Source organism: Musca domestica, unplaced genomic scaffold, assembly GCF_030504385.1.
Source record: "Musca domestica strain aabys unplaced genomic scaffold, Musca_domestica.polishedcontigs.V.1.1 77, whole genome shotgun sequence".
NCBI classification, from domain to species: domain Eukaryota; kingdom Metazoa; phylum Arthropoda; class Insecta; order Diptera; family Muscidae; genus Musca; species Musca domestica.
Genome location: NW_026712400.1, coordinates 558626 through 579408, shown reverse-complemented (window position 1 = coordinate 579408; position 20783 = coordinate 558626). Strand labels below are relative to the sequence as shown.

Below are 20783 nucleotides of genomic sequence, written 5' to 3'. Positions count from 1 at the left end.
GCACATAGTATTGTGCTACAAGTAATGGGTGTATGTTGCCTTACAATCTTTGGAATATAATTTAATTATGATTATATAATGCATTTTGTTAGCGTTTTTATACGATAAGTAATTAAAAAACAAAAATATTAAGGAACAACAATTTTTATGTAGCTCTGTTAAGTTAACATAGCTATGTTATTTTCTCTGTTAAATTTATCGTAACGGACCTGTTATATGGGCCTATATATAATAGTGGACTTGTTTTCACAACATTTAACAGGGAGAGATTCTGTCAGTTCTTAACTTAAAGCAGGTTGTAGCGCTATCTGGGGTCCAGACCGAAACGTGGACCAATATGTCCCATTTTCAAAACCAAACATATTAGAAGTAGTATAAATGTCTAAGCTAACTTTCAGAGACATAGAATACTGCCCTGAATTAACCTCATTTGTGGCGTTACTCATTACATGGTAAAATAAAAATAAGTTATTTTGCCTTGCCTCAGTAAATAACTCATTACTGCTAAGCTTATTGGCATTGCAGAGGGTATGTACTTATTTTTACTAGTAGTGGCGAAAGTGACACATGTGTCTACCAAATATTTGATATATTTGCCAACAAGACCGACCAATATGTAGATGATTTTCAATATAATTATTTTGAAAAAAAAAAATTGGAGAACATATTGCTATGCCTGATATGAACAAAATAAAATAAATTTTAATAATTTAAATAGGATGTTTTATTAACTTTATAGGGATGTGACACTTAATCTCTAAACTATTGAATCGAATGAGAAGATGTGCTCTAAATCGTATGAAGGAATTTCAATAATTTAAAATAATAATGATAAGAACATTGGTACGCCATTTGCCTTTTTTGGTATCAAATGCATTGAATTAATCTTTGGTCAAATTTAAGAACATTTAGTAGAATTTCTTAAGAACCTTCACTTTTGGAATTTTGCTAATGAAATGACCGTGGTATTTGGAGGGGTAAACTTTACGCACAACAACACCATGGCTGTGATGATGGTAGACGGGCTTAACGTGATGTACCAAAGCGGCATGTTCATGAACATTGGCGTGATAGATAACAGCGGCATGATTATCATGACCATGGTGGAGAACATCATCGTGATGAAGAACATCGGCGTGGTGGACACCGGCATGGTGCAAAACATCGGCATGATGAACGCCGGCATGACGGAGAACATCGGCATGGTGGACACCAGCATGATAAACATCACCGTGAAGGACGATATCATCATGATGAACATCTCCGTGATGAAGGACGTCAACGTGGTTAACAAAATTTCCCTGATGAGCAACATCTCCTTGGTGCAACTCGGTATGATGCAAATCGGCAGCATGATGATGCTCGTCGATGTGATGGTTTTGATGGACAACATGGTGATCAACAACGGGATTGGTGTAGTGCAGGAAGTGATGGGGTTCGTGATGTACAACATTGGTGACATGATGAACGGGTTCAACCTGATGAATGGGTTCGTGTTGGATGACTTGGTCGGCAGGGGCATTTTGAACATCTGAAGCAGCAACACCATGATGGCCAGCATCGTGGGTCACAACATCTACAGCGGCATGATGATCGGCATGGTGGTAAACGGGATGGTGTTCAACAGCATGATGATCAACAACGGTATGATGGTCAAGGCCGTGATGATCAATGACGGCATGGTTATCCAAAGCGTGATGGTCTACAACAGCATGATGTGCCTCCACTGGAAGGTCATATGAATAGCCCACCTGAATACCATCATTGTGATGAAGGTCGCCATGGAATAAATCAGCACCATGATGTACAACACCGTGATCTACAATGTGACCATCACCAATATGGGGCAGGAGTCCGGCGTGGGCAGAAGCCACCGCCAAAGCCAAAACGCAAGCAAATACCTTGAGGGCAATGGAATATATTTTGAGTTATAAAATCCTTTCAAAGTATTTCAAATCTTTTCGCACCTTCATCATAAAAATTACACTTTTAATTCCACACGTTTTAATATAAACAATTTTTCGTTTTCTATGCTTTGTTTGATGTCAAACACTAAACTGATGTCTAATTCGTCAAAACTTTGCATTTAAATAGCAGAAAAAATGCTTGAATATATTTGGTCAATATCTTTCTGCAGGATAGCTGATTCAAATTTCAATTGACTTCAATGGGTCGAGTCGGCAGCATTTACAGTGAACCAATCATAAAAGTGACCCAAATGCATAACTTCGCTATGCATAGATACGGATGATCGAGCGGGAGCGATAGATAGGTGATAGCGATGTGGGTGTTGTGGAAATCATTGTTGCCAGAGCTATGTGCGTAGCATAATTAAAGTGTGTGTGTGAATTTGGCTTCCAACTGACTTGATGTGACATGAAAATGTAATTATGGACTAGTTTCGATAGTTTCAAGGTCATTTACGACAAAACCTTACCTCCCACACATAAAACATATTTCCGACACCTAATCAATCGATGAAGTGATATGGTATAGTAGATCTGTTGTGAATTTGTAAGAGCTGTAACTAAATGCACTTGGGGTGATTCGAGACCTATTACTAGTAATAATTTCAACGTTTTTCTTAGAACTTTGATTTCATCTCAAACATTTATCTGAATCAACTGTAGGCAAATTTATTTAATATTGAGCTTTGAAATAATAGTTGTGTTCCCATACTTTTTATACCCACCCCATTCTATGGTGGGTATATTAGATTTGTCATTCCGTTTGTAACTCCTAGAAATATTCATGATAGACCCTATGAAGTATATATATTCTAGAACTGCGTAAAAGACAGTTTAGAGATGTCCGTCAGTCTGCTGTAATCACACCATCTTTCAAACCAATTGAGATAAAAGGCAAAAATTTTGCACACATGTGTACCTTGCCAGTAGGCAGGTTAAGTTCGTAAATGGGCCATGTCGATCCACGTTTTAGTATAGGCCCCATATAACGATACCTCCCGATATTCGGCATTTTGGTGATCTTAGAGACATTATTTACCCAAATTGTTTCAAATTTGGTATTCGAAGTTCGTAACAGGTAGTACAGCCCACGAAAAACAAGTAAAAAAGCAAAAGCGGCCGGGCCGAACTTTGTATACTCTCCAACATTTGAAACGAATTAGAAAATTCAAAGAAATAAAATCCATTAAAAATTTTGTTAAAACCTTTAAAATACCCAAAATCTGAAGTTCCCGATATATGGTGGGATATACGATATTGTGGACCTATATAGACACATGCATGTCCGGGGCAAAGTACTCACAAAGAACTTCTAGTGTAGAATTCCGTTGAAAAATGTGGTTATAATCATCAAAATACCGAATGTGGGGGAGTACCGTTATAGGGGTGCTACATGATATCGTGGACCTATATAGATAATTATCTTTTAAGGGATAAAGTACTCACAAGGAATTCCTCGTGTGGATTTTAAGATAATTCCATTGGTAAAAATCATCAAAATCCCGAATATCGGGGGTACCGTTATATGGCGGATATACGATATTGTGGATCTATATAGACAATTCCCTTTCAGGAGATAAAGTGCTTACAAATAACTCAATTTCATTGAAAAATGTGGCTAAAATCATCAAAATACCGAATATCGGGAGGTACCTTTATATGGGGGATATACTATATAGTGGACCTATATATACAATTCTCTTTCAGGGAGTAAAGTACTCACAAGGGACTCGTTTAAGACAATTCCATTTAAAAATGTGGCTAAAATTATTTATGAAAAAGATTGAAATGATTTTTCCAGATATAGTGGACCGACGTGTTCCAATTCGTCTAATAGTAATACAAATTTAACAAAATTGAACATTTATTTCCAATTTATGCGAATAATTGTTATTCAAAAATGAAGCTTTTGTGGCGAAAATACGAGAAGCAGTGGCCGATATAATCCATATTCACATCAAATTGAGAGAAAGATTTAGATACTCAAAGAATATCAGTCTTGTTTTGCAAATTTTAAGAAATATAATTATTGAGCCTTTGCGGGAAAGGTAGCAACAAGGGGTGGGCTGTCTATTTATTAGTAAAAATTTTGAGATAGTAAAATTTGAAGAAAATTTAAGGCTTAATTCACAATTTATGATCGAATTTGTTGCATCAATCTGAAGGTCTGAGATGCGCCTTTCATGTATTTCTGATTTTTTTATTACATGTCACGATGCGATCATCTAAAACGCTGTCCAAAGCTCTAACTTCATAAAAAATTTCATGTCTATTGGTCCTTAGTTGAGAACTGTAGAGCTGCAAAAGCTAGACAGTTTCTAGTCTTTTGGTCTATTTGAACCCCTAAATACATATCTTCAAAAACAAAAGGCTTCAATTCTGACCATAACCCTACCATCATGCAACATAATATGCTACATGAACATAACACCTCCAAACATATAGTGTTGCAATCTTGATCATGATAAAATTTGGCAGAGGCATTTCTAACCTGTATCTGATATCTGGTACCAAATATCATTGTTGTCGAATGCATATTACGAGGGTCTTAAACACCAGATCAGATGAAACACATATTTGGGAGATATAGCTATATCTGAACCGATTTTCACCAAATTTAAAGTACTTGATTCTAGACTGAATTCGGCCGGATATGCCAAAATTCAGCTCATTTGGACTGATATTGGCAATTAACCCGAAATCGGTTGAGGATATATATGGATATATATCGAAATTTGAACCGATCTTGACAAAATTTGATACACTTATTTCGGAGCTGTATCTGTTATCTGATACTAAAAATCACTGTTGTGGAACACATATTACGCTTGTGAGGGACTTTAAACCCCAAATCGGGTAATATGGGAGCTAAAGCTATATCTGAACTGATTTACACCAAATTTGAAGTGCTGGTTTATAGGATAAATTCATGGTAATTGCAAAAATTCAGGCTCTTTGGGCTGATATTAGCCATTTGGTGCATGATAAACCTGATATCGAATAAAGACATATCTGGGAGTTATATCCTAATCTGAACAGATGTTGATAAAATTTGACAGAGATATTTTCGAGCAGTATCTGATGTCCGATACCAAATATCATTTTTCTGAAATGAATATTAAGCATGTGAGGGACTTGAAATCAGATGAAACATATCTATGGAAGCTATAACTATATATAAACCGATTTTCTTCAAATTCTCCAAATTTGAATTATTTGCTCCTAAACTGAAATCGGTGGCATGTGCTAAAATACAGGTAATTTGGGCATATATTAGCCATTTGGTGCACAATTAACCCGAAATCGGTTGAAGATGTATGGGAGCAATATTCAAATCTGATCCGATTATCACCAATTTCAATAGGGTTCGTCCTTGGGCCAAACAAATATTGTTTGGAAAATTTCATCTCAATCGGATAATAAATACCTATATTCTGTTCACAAGAATATATGGACGGGCAGAAGATCCTCAAAAGTAACAAACAACCGCACAAAGACATAATACCCATAATACCCATGTGGTGTATGGTATAAAAATCTCATGCGATAAAATTATGATCAAAAAATATAAGAAACCAGTAAAGAAAGTCCTAAAGTCGGGCGGGGCCGATTTTATGATACCCTACACCACTTTGTTAATTTAGTTGAGCTCCACATAACAATTAAAAGTTTTTATGGGAGAATTCAATCATACACGCTATGATTATAATTATAATTTAAAATTCAAAGGACTAAATATGCCGAAGCATTTGTATCTTTTAAATTCGGACTTGTATTGTCCATTTGGTTTAAAATTAATTTGAAATCAGATAAAGACATATGTGGGAGCTATATCCAAATCTGAACCGATCTCGATTAAATTTGGCAAAGATATTTCTGGGCTGTATTTGATATATTTTCCTGAATATAGTTGTTACGGAGTGCATATTATGGCTGTGGGTAACAAATACAACAAATCGGATGAACAATATATATGGGAGCTATAGCTATATCTGAACCGATCTTCACTAAATTTGGTATACTAGCTTCTAGACTCAATTCGGTCGTATGTGCCAAATTCCATCCCATTTGGGCAAATATTAGACGTTTGGTGCACAATAAAATGTAAGTCGGACGAAGTTATGTATGAGAGCTATATCCAAATCTGAACCGATCTCGATAAAATTTAGCAAAGGTATTTCTGAACTGAATTTGATATATTTACGGCTGCGGAGGACAAAAATAACAAATCGGATGAACAATATATATTGGAGCTATAGCTATATCTGAACCGATTTCGATCAAATTTGGCATACTCATTTTCAGGCCTAATTTGGTTGTATGTGCGAAATTCCATACTATTCGGGCTGATATTACACGTTTGGTGCACAATAAAATGCAAATCGGACGAAGATATATATGGAAGCTATATCTAAATTTTTACCGATTATCTCCAATTTCAATAGGGTTCGTCCTTGGGCCAAACAAATGTTGTTTGGAAAATTTCAACTCAATCGGATAATAAATGCGACCTGCATTTTATTCACAAAAATACATGTACAGACGGACGGACTGACATGCATAAATCAACTCAGAAAGGGATTCTATGCAGATCACCAAAAGGAGACCCATAGTTTCTTCTCGTTTCCTTTTGCCTGTTTCAAACAACTGCACAAAGACATAATACCCTGACCACCTTGTGGTGTAGGGTATAAAAATATTCACTTTTTTTAGGCATATTTTTATGCGTTTTTCTTAGATTTTATCCTTGTCTGGCAAGGGATATTTCCGAATTGGTGAGAATTGTTAAAATCAGTGGTTCTTGCCTTGTAAGCGGAATAACTATCATCAATTTCTTTTACATTTAGACTATACCTACTTTGCCAAATATCAGATATTTTGGCTATCAGTTTTACTGTAATGGTCAGAAGCGACCTTTTAATGTATTTTTGATTTCGCCGGGATTCACGGATTAAGGCAAATTTTCGATTTTTTCATTTTCGTTTTACCCCAAATTTTTTTCAACGTCTAAATACTATCTGATGACCATCCAAATTGGAAGGCTTCTGCTTAGCCCTAAAATCAGTCCCTATGATGAAGGGTATTGAAAGTTTGGCCCGGCCGAACTTAGCTGGTTTTTTACTTATTTTTGTTGAAGTCGATTAGAGAAGCCTAAAAGTTGACATTAACTTAGATCTGGCATACTCGTATTATTTACAGTTGACGTCGATTTAAAAATATTAACATAAATGAAAAACAATAACATTTCGAAAATAATACTTTTTGTATAATTTATTAATTATTTTTCTAAAATGGGAAATTATTTACACAATAGTAATACGATTTTGAATGATCTGTGATCATGAATGAAATTATGATAGATATTCATTTTGGATTGGCGATGAGAGTTCGTTCGTATAATAAATTATGAATGTGAAAACAATACAGTTATGAAGAGGGGATATTTGTTTTGCAGGGGAAGGGTTTTGGTTTTTCTTTGGAGGGAGTTGAAATCGTTTAATAATGGGTTTCGGTTATCTTCACTTTGCCAAACTTGCCGTGCAAATGATGCTTAGCAATGGCCAAGATATCAGAGTGGGTGTGATGGGCAGGGTACACCTTGTGAACGATGGCCTTGTGATGGTGGACAACTGGAACATGATGCACCAATGCGGCATGATGATGGACATCGTGTCCGTGGTGAACAATGGCACCGTGATGATGAGCATCAGCATGGTGGACAACAGCAGCATGATGATGAACATCCCCATGATGGACAACAGCGGCGTGATGATGAGCATCGGCATGATGCACCAAACCAGAATGATGGAATGCACCGACATGATGAACATCACCGTGATGGATCAAATCACCGTGATGAGCAGCATCGCCATGATGCAATTCAGTGTGATGCAAATCGGAAGCATGATGATGTTCATCGACATGATGATTTTGATGCACAACATGATGGTCGACAGCTGGTTTGGTGTAGTGCAAGAAATGATGAGGTTCATGATGCACCACCTTGGTGACATGGTGTACAGGTTCCACTTTGTGAATGGGTTCATGATGGATAATCTTGGCAGCCGGTGCATTGTGGACATCAACAGCTGCTACACCATGGTGGCCAGCATCATGGTGAACAACATCAACGGCAGCGTGATGTTCGGTGTGATGATACACGGGATGATGATCAACGCCATGATGATGATCGTCAACGATTACCTGGGCGGAATGTCCGATATGAATGCCATTGCTGTGGTGAATATCGGCATGGTGGAAATCATCTCCATGATGAACAACACCATGATCAATTACATGAGCATCACCATGATGGGGCAGGAGACCAGCTTGGGCTGTGGCAGCCAAGGCAAGGGCTACGACACATGCGAAGACCTGGAATGGAAGAGGGTTAAAATTTAAGCTTTTGTAATATTGATGATATTTAAAATTTATGATAATTTGAAAAAAATGGTTAAACTTTCTATTTGAACATTTGCTCCAAGATTCCAAAATTTAGACTAACGTTAAAATCTTTTTTCAAAATAAATTTTCAACCTAGGGATTAAATAAATGCTCTGTTTTTATACCCTCCACCATACTATGGAGGGTATATTCACTTTGTCATCCCGTTTGTAACTTCTCGAAAGACTCTCAATATTTGATATTTTGACGATTTTAGCATATTTAGAGTTTGTAATGGGAACTACAGTCTATGACAGAAAATTGTCTATGCAGGTTCAGGTCTTCGTATAGGTCCCCCTAAATTTGTATAGGCCTCCCTATATTCGGTATTTTGACGGTTTAAGGTGCAATATTCACCGAAATTGTTTGAATTTTCGTATTTGATGTTGCTAGTAGATACTACAGCCTGTGATAAAAATAGTCTATGCAGGACCAGGTCTACGTATATCGGTACCTCCCTATATTCGGGATTTTGATGATTTGTGTCACACTTTCACCGGAAATATTTCAAATTTGGAATTTTAAGTTCCTAATGGGTACTATATCCTATGACAGAAAATTGCACATATATGTCTAGGTCTTCTTCTAGGTCTAGGTATAGCCCCTATATAATTTATAGAGACATTATAGACTGGAATTTTTCGAATTTCGCAATGGGCTCCAAAGCTTATGATAGAAAATAATCTGTGAAGGTCCACGTCTTCACATATAACGATACCTACCGATATTCGGTATTTTGGCGATTTAAGCGACATTATTTATCGGAAATGTTTTAAATTTGGTATTTTTCCTATGACAAAAAGATTGTATGTGCAGGTCCACGCCTTCGTATTGCCCCCATATAACGATACCTTCCGATATACTTTTTAACCAACTTGGTTTAAATCGTACATAAAAAATTGCAGCTTGCAATATATGCAAGATTAAACAGGACAATTTTTCTTGTGATTTTTTTCATGAAATTTTTACACAATATGGTGTAGAATGTTGACTGGAACTCTGCATTGATAACTTCAAAAATACTTGTTTTGAGTTATAAAACTCTTAGAGTAAATGAGCAATATAATTTTGAATTATTGAGTTCTTCGATTATCTATGTTCTTATATTGGTGTTTGATCAACTTTTAACTAAAAATGGTCAATTTCGGCAAAGGAACAGGATAGCAGATGTCCATTTTTCATTCGTTTGAAAAATATAGATTTTGTCACAAAAACAATTGGGTTACACTTTGCTTCGCCGCTTCAATGTGTGTTGTTCTCCATAGATATCCTTTTTTAGTTTTGTTGTTTATTTTCTGCTCCACTCCCACAGCCACTTAAGCTTCCTTTTAACATTTTCGAATTTCACTCATTTATTCGTCTCAATTTTGAAATTATTCACAATATTTCGATTTAGCTTTATTCATTGCATGGGGCGTACCTTCATTATTACGATTTCACGCTTAAGATTTTTAATCCCAATTTAAAAAATCACAAATTAACTTTGAACGAACTCTTCTTTTTTGTTGTTTAACGTTTAGTGCTAAACTGAATAGTTGACCAGAAACACCTTCGCATTTATATACCAAAACCATAATATTTTTGGCCAATTTCTTTGCCGGGCAGAACAGCTGATTGGCTTAGTTAGTTGTAAGTAATTCCGAAAACCAAAAAAAAAAAAAAAAAAATGGCAATTGTGTAAAATATGCGGTGCAATGAAATCGAAATTACAATGAAAGTGATATAAACTTACGCATCGATTATGTGACCGGCATAATTAAGTATAGGTTTATACAAATGCAAAACCAAATCGTAACGTTTTAACTACCACAAAAACCATGCCAGCGTTGCGAATAACTAACTGTTCGCTGCGGTGGGCACGTCTAGTTTATTGGTCATTGTTGGCCACAGTAGCGGCAAACGTCACTAAAGAAAGCCATGACAAATTTATTAATTGTCGCTGGTCGATGTGATGGAACGAAGCAAAGCCAGAAATGTCAATAAACTTTATTGGGTAAATACCAACAGCATTGCCTAACAGCAGATTATGCAGTTTAACTGTTGCTTAGTTAGTTAACAGTTGAAGGTTAACACTTCCTTTGCGCCATAAAAATGGAAACCAAGAAAAAAAACACAGTTAGTGTTTTCCAAGCTAACCTTGTCCACTCAACTAACTCGGTTAAATGGGTCAGACTACACTCTGTGGGAACAGCTTGTTCACCTTGACACAAGGTACCGCTTGTATACTTCCCTTATCCCAGACATATTCTCTTTTATATGTTCGTTTGTGGGTGCGTTTTGTCTTGTCTTCTGACAAAAAAAGTGTACACGCACAACATAAATCACGATTTGGTAATAAAAATAAGTAGTGACAAGAATTTTGATGTGGAGAATAGTGTTTGATTAAGCATTTATATAAAAACTGCACGATCCGAAAAGGGTCAGCTATTGCAACATCATTTTGTCTGATTGCCGGTGATTGACATGCCAGTGCAGATTATATAATTTTACAACCAAATACAATGTAACGTATTTCTATATTTATTGCCCTGTTAGCTGCCTCAAAGGGAATTACTTGTTGGCAAAGTCGTTCGGCAATATAAACTTAACTATGCATATTAACTTAAATAAATTGGGGACAACATATAATTCTTAGACAACATGTAATTCTTAGCCAAAATATCTATGATGGCATCGTTGGATAGTGCTAATAACTTTACCAAAATGTGGTGTAGAATTTTGAAAAGTTAGGGTCCAAGAGTATATTACCTCAATCGATTTACCACGACCATATGGTAGAGCAAGTAAAAGAAACTACGTTCGATATTTTTCTGCCAGATAAAATAATTATCATTAGTACGACCAGTACAAAATTTGACACCATTCTGTTAAAAATTCAAACGATGAATAATAAAGTAATCAAAAAACCAATCAGGCCGAAGTTTGAATACCCCCACCATTTGGAACGAATTTGGTAATTTTCAAAAAAATTAATTCCGTTAATATCTTAAAAATACCGAATGTAGCCGTTATATTAGTGTCTATACGACGAGGTGGAACTGCAAAGGCAACTTTTGTCATAAGACATTACAATATTCAAAAGCGAAACTTTAAAATCATCAAAATACCGAATATCGGGAGGCACCGTTACATGGGGGCTATACGAAGGACCTGCACACACCAATTTCTGTCTTAGACTGTAGTATCCATTACGAACTTCAAATAGCAAATTCGAAACAATTCCGGTGAATAATGTCGTTAAATTCATCAAAATTCCGAATATCGGGAGGTACTCTTATATGGGGGCTCTACTAAGACGAGGACCTGCATAGACAATTTTTTGCCTTAGGCTGTAGTATTCATTACGAACTTTAAACACCAAATTCAAAACAATTCCGGTGAATAATGTCGCTAAAATCATCAAAATACCGAATATCGGGAGGTACCGTTATATGGGGGCTATATGATAACGTGGACCTACATGGCCCATTTACGAACTTAACCTGCCTACTTGCAAAATATACATGTTTGCAAATTTTAGCCTCCTATCTCAGTTTGTTCGAAATATAGCGTGATTACAACATGATATACATTTTAGTAAATTTCTATCAACCTACTTGATGTAGATCATTCCAACTATGAACCTAAAAAAATTGATGTATAGTGCATGGTATGACTTCGATAAAAATTATATTAAACAATATTTATTGGAGCCATAGATATATATAGATATCAATTTGGGCCGATACCTATATGGTGAGCAATAACCGAAAAATAGGATGAAGATGTATACTGAAGCTGTATAAGAATCTGAACCTATCTCTATAAAATTTGATAGAGATATTTCAGGGCCGTATCTGATATCTGGTACTTAATATCACGCTTTTGGAGTGCATATTACGCATGTATGTCTCTTAGAAATCGGATGAAATATATATATGTGAGCTATAGCTATATCTGAACCGATTTTCACCGAATTTAATGTACTTGCTTCTAGACTGAATTCGGTCGGATGTACCATAATTCAGGACTTTTGAACAGATATTGGCCATTTGGTGCACAATTAACCCGAAATCGGTTGAGGATATATATGGGAACTATATTCAAATCTGATCCGATCTCGATTCAATTTGGCAGACGTATTTCTGGACTGGAGGGACTTAAACACCAAATCGGATCAAACATATATATGGGACCCATAGCTATATCTGAACCGATATGCACCAAATTTGATGTACTGCTTCTAGACTGAATTCGGTCGGATGTACTAAAATTCAGGACGTTTGGACTGATATTGGACAGTTGGTGCACAATTAACCCGAAATCGGTTGAGGATATATATGGGAACTATATCCAAATATGATCCGATGTCGATAAAATTTGGCAGACGTTTGGACTGTAACCAAATCGGATGAAACATATATATATGAGCTATAGCTATATCTAAACCGATTTGATTTACTTGCTTCTACATTGAATTCGGTAGGATTTGCCAAAAGTCAGGTCATTTGGACTTATATTGACCATTTGGTGTACAATTAACCCGAAACCGGTTGAAAATATATGGGAGCTATATCTAAGTCTGATCAGATTATCGCAAATTTCAATAGGGTTCGTGCTTGGGCCAAACAAATATTGTTTGCGAAATGTCATCTCAATCAGATAATAATTGCGACCTGCATTTTGTTCACAGGAATACATGGACAGACGAACGGAGGGATAAATGGACTAACATGCATAAATCGACTCAGAAAATGATTCTATGAAGATCCTCAAAGTAACTATGGGTCTATCTCGCTTTCTTTTCGATGTTACAAACAAACATAATGCCCTTACCACTACAGGGTGAGATAAATAAACTGCAACAAAGTCAAACGGCATAATTTGTACATTTTTCTTTTACATTTTATTGAATAAAAGCAAAAAATGTCGGAAATAGCATGAAATTTTAGAATAAGTTTAGATTTGTTCGAATTGGTCACCATTGGCACGAATTATGGCCTTTAAACGTTGCTCTGCGGTATTTTGGCCATTCCCGGTGAAGCGCTTTCTTGAGGTGATCGACACTTTGGTATATTTTAGTGCCAACCTTGCTTTCCAAAATACTCCAGACACAATAGTCCAACGGATTGGTATTCGGAGATTTTGGTGGTCATTGTGGGCTGGAAATGAAGCGAGTAACCTCATTTTATAACCATTCTTGAGAGGGGCGTGCTGAGTCCTGTTGGAATGTCCAAGGTCTGCGGCCAAAATATTTGTGTGCCCAAGGCTTTAATACACCCTCCAGAATATTTTTGCGATAAAATTGGGCATTTATCCTGATGCCACGGTCGATTAATACGAGCGGATAGCGACCAACGGCTGTTATTGCGGCCCACACCATCACCATGGCCGGCGATTGAGTTCTGGTGACAAACCGAAGGTACACGTTTTCAGCTGACCTCTTTGGCAAGTAAACACGATCATTTTGTTGTTTACAAAATGCTGGACAACGAATCTTTCCTCACAGGAGAAAACCAAATTCGGCAGTTTACCACTTTCGGCCAAGCGAAGTAACTCTATAGCTCTTTTGAGTCTATTTTCTTTCTGTTGTGGTTTAAGTTCTTGCACTTTTTTGGATTCTATGATACCCTCCATACTACATTTGGTGCACCTAAAATGTATGTTATTAAAATAGGGAAGGAAATAGGAAATATGAGACTGTGAGAAAGTGCCAAATATACATTTGTTGTGTGTCATTATTATAGAGAGAAGATTCTAGCTTCAGCGTTGTGCTCTTCAAATTTGGTCAACCTGCCTTGCCTTGCATATCCATGATAATATGCACATTTTTATAACCTACACCACATATTGTTAAGGGTATTATGTCTTTGTGCATTTGTTTGTAACATGGAGAAGGAAAGGAGATAGACACATAGTTAATTTTGGTGACCAGCATAGGATCACATTTTGAGTCGATTTATGCATGTCCGCCCGTCTGTCCGTACGACAACCCATCTATCTGTCCGTCCATGTATTTTTGTAAACAAAATGCAGGTCGCATTTAATATTCGATTGAGATAAAATTTTCTAAATAACATTTGTTTCGTTAAAGGACGAACCCTATTGAAATTGGTGAAAATCGGTCCAAATTTAGATATAGCTCCCATATGTATCTTCGACCGATTTCAGGTTTATTGTGGCCCAAATGGCTAATATCAGTCCATATGTTGTGAATTTTGCTACATTTAGCCTAAAAGCATTTGCTTCAAATTTGGTGAAAATCGGTTCAGATATAGCTATAGCTCCCATATATATGTATCATCCGATTTTGGTGTAAGTCCCTTAAATTCGTTATTTGCACTCCACAAGACTGATATTTAGCAGCGGATATCAGATACAATCTAGCAATTCATAGATCAAATTTTATCAAGTTCGGTTCAGATTTGGATATAGCTTATGCACCAAATAGCTAATTTCCGCCCAAAGTGAGTAAAATGTTGCACTTCCGAGCGAATTCATTCAAGAAGTTAATACTTAAAATTTGGTGAAAATCGCTGCAGATATAGCTATAGCTCCCATATATATATGTTTCATCCGATTTTGGTGTTAAGTCCCTTACCTACGTAATATACAACCCATAAAAATGATATTTGGTACCAGATATTAGATTCAGCCTAGCAATACATGATTCAAATTTTATGAAGATCGGATCAGATTTGGATATAGATTCCTTATATATCTACGTCCGATTTTAGATTTCTTGTGCACCAAATGGCAAATTGCAGCCCAAAGTGAGTGAAATGTTGCACTTCCGAGCGAATTCATTCTAGAAGTTTACATTAAAACTTGTTTACATATAAACCTTTCTTTTACGAGAGTTCTACTAAATAGGGTAGGGTATCATATAGTCGGCCCGCCCGACTTTTGAGCTTTCCTTACTGGTTTCTCCTTTCCTTTCGTTATCAGAAATGGTTCTAAAAATAATTTTGTTACATTTAAAAATACATTTTAATACAAATATCTGACAGAGCCAGTGCCTCGCATATTCTGTGACACGAACTAATAAATAAATATATAACCACAGATCAGGTCTGCCACCCAATCAGCCGCACAAAGTATGAATAAAACAAGTTAAAACCGGGCGACAGGGTGACAAATGAAGGACACTTGTAACATATTTCCAACACCTACTTGCCGTCAGGCTTGTTATCGTTTTAAGTGCTGGTACAACGCCAGTGCAGAAGGAGAAAAACAAACAACAGCAACAACAACCGTTATTCAAATGTGAAAATTAATATTATTTAATGCAAATAATTTGTACTATCAACCCAATGACCCACACATAAAGTCCAGATATGTCGAATGCCGCCGCCATGTACGGCTAATTTCAGTATGTCTAATAATTGAAATGTTATATTGGGTGATAATGAGAGGGGCAAGTGGCGTCAACAGCAGGCGAATGTAAATTAAAAAATAATAAGAAAAACACAGATTATATTATTGACTGTACATACGAAATGACATGGCACACAAATCGGTTATAAAAAAAAAATAATGATTTACTCGGTGTCGCGTCTAATTTTTACCTCTAATGGGATATGCCACACAGCCAACACATGTCTAGTTCAAATGCGGCTGACGATTTGTCGGCAGTGGCGACTACAAACATTCATACAAGTGTTTGAAGTTTTAACCAAAGAAAAATACCCTCAGATATCAATTGTAATTGCTGGGAGCCAAAATTGCACATTAATCTGAGTTTGGCTTAGCATGAAATCAAAATTTTGGTATAGAAATTACCTTGAATTTTTGTTATTAATTAATAGGAAAAGCCATGTACAGTGGGCTCTGAGTAGATTAAATAAATAAGCAGACAGAAAACCAATGGAAAACATTTTCGATTTTTTTTTGTCAATTACATACAAATATCTATGTTCAGAGACATGGAGCTAGAACGCTACTAATTAACAATACATGGCTGAATTATTTAACCATTTAGCTCCTCTGTTCGATTTTTCGAAGAGTAAAAAAAAACTTATTAAAAAATATATAATTATGTATGAAAAGGGAAAAAATACCCCATTATATTTCTGAAACTGCATAATTTTTTTAAATTAATTTATAAAAAAAATAATAAATGGAAAAAGTAATGATGAGTTGCCAATATATGTAACCGTTACACTAAATATAACAAGTAAGCAAAGGCAACAGTCGTGCGGGACCGACCATCTGATACCCTACAACACTACAATATGTCAGAAGCCCCCTTATATCCAAATATATTCTGGAAAATCTGCAAAATTAGGAAATTTTTCAGTTTTTGGACCATTTCAACCCCTAAGTATTATGCGATCATCTTCAAAAACAATAGGGCTCTATTCTGACCAAAACCCAACCTCCATTTTCAATTTCGTGAGGATCTGACCATAATTCCGACCTGTAGAGTGATTAAAAATTAACATGGACAAACGGACGGACGGACATACATAGCTAGATCAACTCAGCTCGGCGAAATAGGAAGATTCATATATACTTTCCTATTTCCCACATAGGGAAAGCTTGTAAGCTGTGTAAAGTTGACTGTACGAGATTTCGAACACTGGCTTCTAGAAAAACGAAAGATCGGGAAATTTTTGCTGCTTAAATTTTTTTGACATCAGTGTTCCCGAATTACCCTAAAAAAGTAAATTTTGACAAAACAAAAATAAAACCCAGTAACGAGAGGATAAAAGTCGGGGGGCTATACCAAAACGTAGACCCACATGGCACGTTTTCAATACCAAAAGTCCTGCAGACATAATATACATTTGAGTTAAATTTTATGAATCTATTTTATTTCGTTCGGAAGCTAGAGCGATTTCCACAAACGGGCAGACGGACGGACATCGCTAAATCAACATAGAATTTTATGCTGGTCTAAAATGTAAATTTCGAGGTGTTAAGAATGACAAACATAACATACTCTTGATACTGTGGTGAAGGGTATGAAAATATTTATTGGGGCAACTGATATATCGGACCGAATTTCACCAAATGAAAAAATTCGGTTGAATATCTAAGTTGAGCGAATATTACATATATGGTGAACAATACCCATAAAACCGGATGAAGATGTTTCTCTGAAGGTATATAAAAACTGAAGTGTAAAAAAACTAAAATCGGATAAAGATATATATGGGAGCTATATTCAAATCTGGATCGACTTGGACAAAATTTTAAACATATATTTCTGAGCTGTATTTGATATCTGGTACCAAAGATTATTGTTGTAGAGTGCGTATTACGCATATCAGGGACTTTAACACCAAATAGGATAAAACAAATATATGGCTATAGCTATATCTTAAAATTTGATGTACTTGCTTCTAGACTGAATTCGGTCGGGTGTGCCAAAATTCAGGTCATTTGGACTGATACTGGCTATTTGGTGCACCATTAAGCCGAAATCGGTTCAAGCTATATATGGGAGCTATATTGCAATATTAGGTACATTATATATATATTGAGAAAATTTTACCTCAATCGGATAATAAATGCGACCTGCACTTTGTCAATATAAATACATAGACAGATTGACTGACATAAAACTCTTAGAACTATGTGGTGTAGGGTATAGAAATTGGATTGGATTTTATTTCCCTAACGGTGGAGGATATTAAAAGTTTAACCCCGCCGAACTTAGTTGCTTTTTTATACCCTACACCACAAGGTGGTCAGGGTAGTATGTCTTTGTACATTTGTCTGGAGCAGTCAAAAGGAAACGAAATAGACCCATAGTTCCTTTTGTTTGGCCCAAGGACGAACTCTATTGAAATTGGAGACAATCGGTCAAAATTTAGATATAGCTCCCATATATATCTTCGTTCGATTGTGCACCAAACGTGTTTAATCAGCCCGAATATTATGGAATTTTGCACATACAACCAAATTAGGCCTGCAAATAAGTGTGCCAAATTTTATCGAGATCGGTTCAGATTTGGATATAGCTCCCAGAAAAAACTTCGACCGATTTACGTTTTATTGTGCACCAAACGTCTAATATTTGTCCAAATGGAATGGAATTTGGCACTTACGGCCGAATTGAGTCTAGAAGCTAGTATGTCAAATTTGGTGAAGATCGGTTCAGATATAGCTATAGCTCCCATATATACTGTTCATCCGTTTTGTTATATTTGTTACCCACAGCCTTAATATGCACTCCGTAACAACGATATTCAGAGAAATATATCAAATACAGCTCAGAAATATCTTTGCCAAATTTTATTGCAATCGGAGCTCTACTAAATTAGCAAAGTGGTGTAGGGTATCATAAAGTCGGCCCCGCCCGACTTTAAGACTTTCTTTACTGGTTATTTATTGTCACTTCTACATTTCCATTTCCATAACCACCGATTTGCTACAAATTCTCCACTGTTCATTCGTCAAAAATTCTACGGGCACTTCTGCTCAACACATGAATCAGGGGACAATTGAATATGTGTTAAATTTCCAACGAATGGCCACTGAAGCATGCAATTTGTCATACCAATCGACGACCATCGGACAAATGAATGAGAGCGCTCATAAAGCGACGAAGTGACAAAAACAAACGACACAAAAATAAATGACGGCGCATAGTGTGGCGACCATTACTAATTACATAATAATTTGGTCAATTTAATTTGTGTGTTAATGAGGCAATGGTTACGTATTAACTTATTTCTTTTTTCTTCTTCCCCTTCCTTACGACCGTTCGCAACAGCCAGCGATCCGCGAGTAAGCCACCGACCAAAGTTATCATTTGAGGGAGGGCGGCAGTGCAACGCCATATTCACAGCCAGTAAATAGTGAGGCAGGTTTTTCTATGGCTTAGCGGTTGGTCAGTCAGTCGTACGCCCATCAAACTGAGACGTGTTTGAAATATTAATCAGATATTTTTGTTTCTCTCAGCCGTTTTCATAGAAATGGAAATATTTCATTTTATGAAATCGATTTAATTTGGTGTCCAGTAATAAAAAAACTACAACGTATAGCAAAAAAATTAAAAAAATACCATTAGAATGCCAAACGCGTCTACAATGTTTTTTTTTTTTTTGGCCCACGCAAAAATTTTGACGAGCTGTCTCGTCTACTGGCTGTGTAGCACAGGGGACCTATAGGTGTAAGGCGGCGAATCGCAAAATGTGATTTTCGACGTCTGTCAACCAAAAGTCGCTGGCAATGACAAATAACTTTATTTGCAATGTAAGCTAGAATTACAATTTGGGCAATTGTTTTGAAAATCATGTCAACGCGTTTGGAATGATTTTTGCACTTTTTTGCTCGTAGTCACAATTATTATCAAATGCCAAAATTTAAGCCACTCGAAGAAAAAACATGTAAAAGCGGCATTAAGTTTGGCCTGGTAGAATTTTGTATACCCTAAAACGATAACGGTTAAAAATCTGACCAGGATCTTCAAAATATCAATATTCAGAGAGATGACTTGCGAAATCTGGACCTATATTTTGATTTTTTTTACAATGATCAGCTTCAGAATATTAAATTATGAACTTTTTGCCTGGAAATGTGGCTAAAGCCTTCAAAACATAAAAATAGGTCGATATAGCTAAATTTATATTCTACAAAATTATTTTTCACAAAATTGTCCTGTAGGTCGTCACGGGTCTAAATCTTACCTTAAAGTCAACAATTCATATATATTATTGTGGAGTTAAGTACTTTGTGTGAGTTTGTACAAAAAACTCCATCAAAGCGTCATTTTACAAAGATGACGTCAGAAACACAAATATTCACAAATATCATTGTATATTAAAGAATACTTGCATCAATGTTCTTAAAAAATCGAAAGTATTCCTTAATTATACCCTACACCACATAGTGGCAAGGGTAATATGTCTTTGTGCATTTGTTTGTAACATGGAGTAGGAAGCGAGATAGACCCATAGTTACTTTTGGGGATCTCCATAGAATCACTTTCTGAGTTGATTTACGCATGTCAGTCCGTCGTCCGTCGTCCGTCCGTCTGTCCGTAAGTCCGTCTATCCATGTATTCTTGTGGAAAAAAATGCAGATCGCATTTATTATACGAATGAGATAAAATTTTCCAAACAACATTTGTTTGGCCGAAGTACGAACACTATTGAAATTTGCGATAATCGGTAAAAATTATATATATATATATATATATATATATATATATATATATATATATATATATATATATATATATATATATATATATATATATATATATATATATATATATATATATATATATATATATATATTTATATATATATATATTTTATATATATATATATTTTTTTTATTGTGCACCAAACGTGTAATATCAGCCCGAATAGTATGGAATTTTGCAAATACAACCAAATTAGGCCTGAAAATAAGTATACCAAATTTGATCAAAATCGG

The 20783-nt window shown here is 35.8% G+C and overlaps 2 protein-coding genes across 2 annotated transcripts; both read right to left on the bottom strand.

The window, feature by feature from the left end:
* Positions 1 to 864: 864 nt before the first annotated feature.
* On the bottom strand, positions 865 to 2045 carry LOC131806481 (histidine-rich protein PFHRP-II-like). The gene is made up of 2 exons (XM_059130612.1): positions 1968 to 2045; positions 865 to 1901 (listed from the first exon to the last, which is right to left on the bottom strand). Exons 1-2 carry the CDS (start codon positions 1974 to 1976, stop codon positions 909 to 911), a joined length of 1002 nt encoding a protein of 333 aa, XP_058986595.1. The 5' UTR covers positions 1977 to 2045; the 3' UTR covers positions 865 to 908.
* Positions 2046 to 7211: 5166 nt separating this feature from the next.
* Positions 7212 to 9925, bottom strand: LOC131806480 (histidine-rich glycoprotein-like). The gene is made up of 2 exons (XM_059130594.1): positions 9832 to 9925; positions 7212 to 8342 (listed from the first exon to the last, which is right to left on the bottom strand). Exons 1-2 carry the CDS (start codon positions 9835 to 9837, stop codon positions 7464 to 7466), a joined length of 885 nt encoding a protein of 294 aa, XP_058986577.1. The 5' UTR covers positions 9838 to 9925; the 3' UTR covers positions 7212 to 7463.
* Between the last annotated feature and the right edge of the window lie 10858 nt (positions 9926 to 20783).